This window comes from Eucalyptus grandis, chromosome 8, assembly GCF_016545825.1.
Source record: "Eucalyptus grandis isolate ANBG69807.140 chromosome 8, ASM1654582v1, whole genome shotgun sequence".
Classification (NCBI taxonomy): Eukaryota; Viridiplantae; Streptophyta; class Magnoliopsida; order Myrtales; family Myrtaceae; genus Eucalyptus; species Eucalyptus grandis.
The window spans coordinates 29302219-29304468 of record NC_052619.1 but is presented as its reverse complement, the minus strand read 5'-3'; the positions used below and the strand labels follow the sequence as shown (position 1 = coordinate 29304468).

General features: G+C 38.4%; 1 protein-coding gene across 1 annotated transcript; it reads left to right on the top strand.

Annotated features, from left to right (window-relative positions):
- The first annotated feature begins 1124 nt into the window (after window positions 1-1124).
- On the top strand, window positions 1125-1909 carry LOC120287572 (phytosulfokines 3-like). Its single transcript, XM_039300435.1, has 2 exons — window positions 1125-1256; window positions 1452-1909. Exons 1-2 carry the CDS (start codon window positions 1137-1139, stop codon window positions 1581-1583), a joined length of 252 nt encoding a protein of 83 aa, XP_039156369.1. The 5' UTR covers window positions 1125-1136; the 3' UTR covers window positions 1584-1909.
- Window positions 1910-2250: the final 341 nt, after the last annotated feature.

Genomic DNA, 2250 nt, shown 5'->3' with positions numbered 1-2250 from the left:
TTTTGAAAACTCAAGGGGTACGAGTGCATATACTCGATTATCAGAGAACTCGTGAAACAATTTGCAAAACTCACAATTAAGTTATGTGTAGATCTTTGACCTGTGCAGATCACCTAACCCAGAACAGTTGGTACGTGATTTGTGAGATTTGAACAAGCAACTTTCAGTTTTTGAATTGAAAAGATTTACAACACAATTGACAAAATTGACAATTTTATGACTGAATTGGTAAAAATCCAATAGATTTTAGACTTTTTGGATAATCTCTAGAATAACATAACTATCAATGCTACACATCAATAAGCGGCCCGTTCCAAGTGGGTTCAATTCTAGTATTTAAGCGGTCATCTTATGAAGAGGATTTCTCGTGTTGTATATGGAGTTGCGGTGTTACAAACCGCCACGTATGATATACTAAGGTCCTCGTCGATGTTACTCTTGAGCTCTGGAGCATATCGAGCTGCTAGAATGTCGTTATACTCAAGAAGTCCACTATTTCGGCTTCTACTGGACAAAAGAAATGAATTATACTCGATCTTTCAGAGAGCTAATATCAAGCTACCGCACATAAAACCATTTGTCATGGACAAAGCCATGTCACATCCGGACAAAACAAGTGTAGATATACGTCTCTAAAAAATGCTAATTATAAACCATATTAGATTATTGAATGTTGAATGTGTGTACGATGATGGATGCGTTTATTTGTATACTGATTTCAGTATGACACATCTCTCCGAAACTAAACCAATCTTTAATGTGTGTGTGTGTGTGTGTGTGTGTGTGTGTGTGTGTAAAATTACTCTTTCATTATGCCACCGACAATCTCCTGCCGTGCAAGCAGAGACTTAACGCCCTCATCGACCCAAGATTTAATCCTATATCTTTCTTAGCTTTCCTCTCTTTGGACTTTGATTCCTTTCGGTCGTTCTCTCATAATGATACGCCAATAATTTCTCTGTGAATCTTCGATTCGATCCCACCGAAATTCTCTATGCCATAGTCTCCGTCAATGATGTCTCAAGCTACCTCGGTTCACACGTACTTTAGTTAACTTTAACAAGTGCTCTATTCAACTCTCCCTGTCTATTTAAACCATCTATCCCTACTATTCAGCATCAAGAAAGACAGCAAAGATGGCCAAGATCACAACCCTTTTCTTGACGTCTCTCCTCCTACTCTGCACAATCTCATCCTGCTTTGCTCGCCCCGAGCCAGTGTTTCTCGATGTTACTCCGGTCGACACTAAACATGCGGTGGGTTGTTCATTTACATTGGATTTTAATAACCCTGTTGGCCCGAGTTTTCAAGGCTCGACCTGTCAAAGTTTTTATTCAAGTTATTGCTATTACGTAACAAATTAAACGTTTTAGAACAATCAGTCATGTGTGCATCTGAACATTTGTGTGGGTAAATTCCGTCTTAGGCGTTTTGTATTCTCTATTTTGCAGGGTGTTGAAACCAAGCGTGATGATGAGTTGTTGGATGATAACTGCAAAGGTGTTGGGGAAGAAGAATGCTTGGTGAGGAGGACTTTGGCTGCCCACATCGACTATATCTACACCCAAAAGCATCATCCTTGAACTTAATTTCCTTTGTTGGTGATGGGAAAAAAAATGAAAGGTTTGAACAGTTTAGTGCGCCTCTACTTTGTTGTGAATTATGAAACATCTACTGTGGTGGGAATGTGAAATTAGCTCATCACTGAGAGCGGATTCCGAGGGAGTCTACTTCTGAGAGTTTGTTTATTATTTGCAAACATACGTATCTTCAGCCCTACCAATCTCTTTTGAGATTAGTTTATTGAGTGCCCTAGCAATCATGTTTTTTCTTCTTCTGCTTCTTTTGTTGTGTAATAAGGTTCTCGAGTTCTAATAGTGAAAGAGGTAAACGATTGCTTTGAGCCCAACAATATGACTTCAGTTACCAAAGACAAAAGTTACCAAGTTATAACCGAAAGCATATAAGTAAAGAACTGGGATCTTCTAAATTTAGATGGAAGTTCACATGGCCGCGGATTCGAGACCAGAGAGATGTTGAAAATTCTCGTAAATATGGATTTTGTCAATCTCAAATACTAGATAGGGGTGTGGGTTCGACTCTGACTTCCTATAAAGAAATTGAATAAGTATTTAAGAGACAAGAAAGTTAGAGTACGACAAACAAACAAAAAAAAAATGCAAATTCATTTGTCTCTCACTTCCCGAGAGAGATGTCGAAAATTCTCATAAATGTGGAATGTGTACATTT

Coding starts and splice junctions, on each gene's coding strand:
- LOC120287572 (XM_039300435.1), top strand. CDS start 1,137: ATGGCCAAGATCACAACCCTTTTCTTGACGTCTCTCCTCCTACTCTGC. Junction 1,257..1,451: donor CGGTCGACACTAAACATGCG/GTGGGTTGTTCA, acceptor TCTATTTTGCAG/GGTGTTGAAACCAAGCGTGA.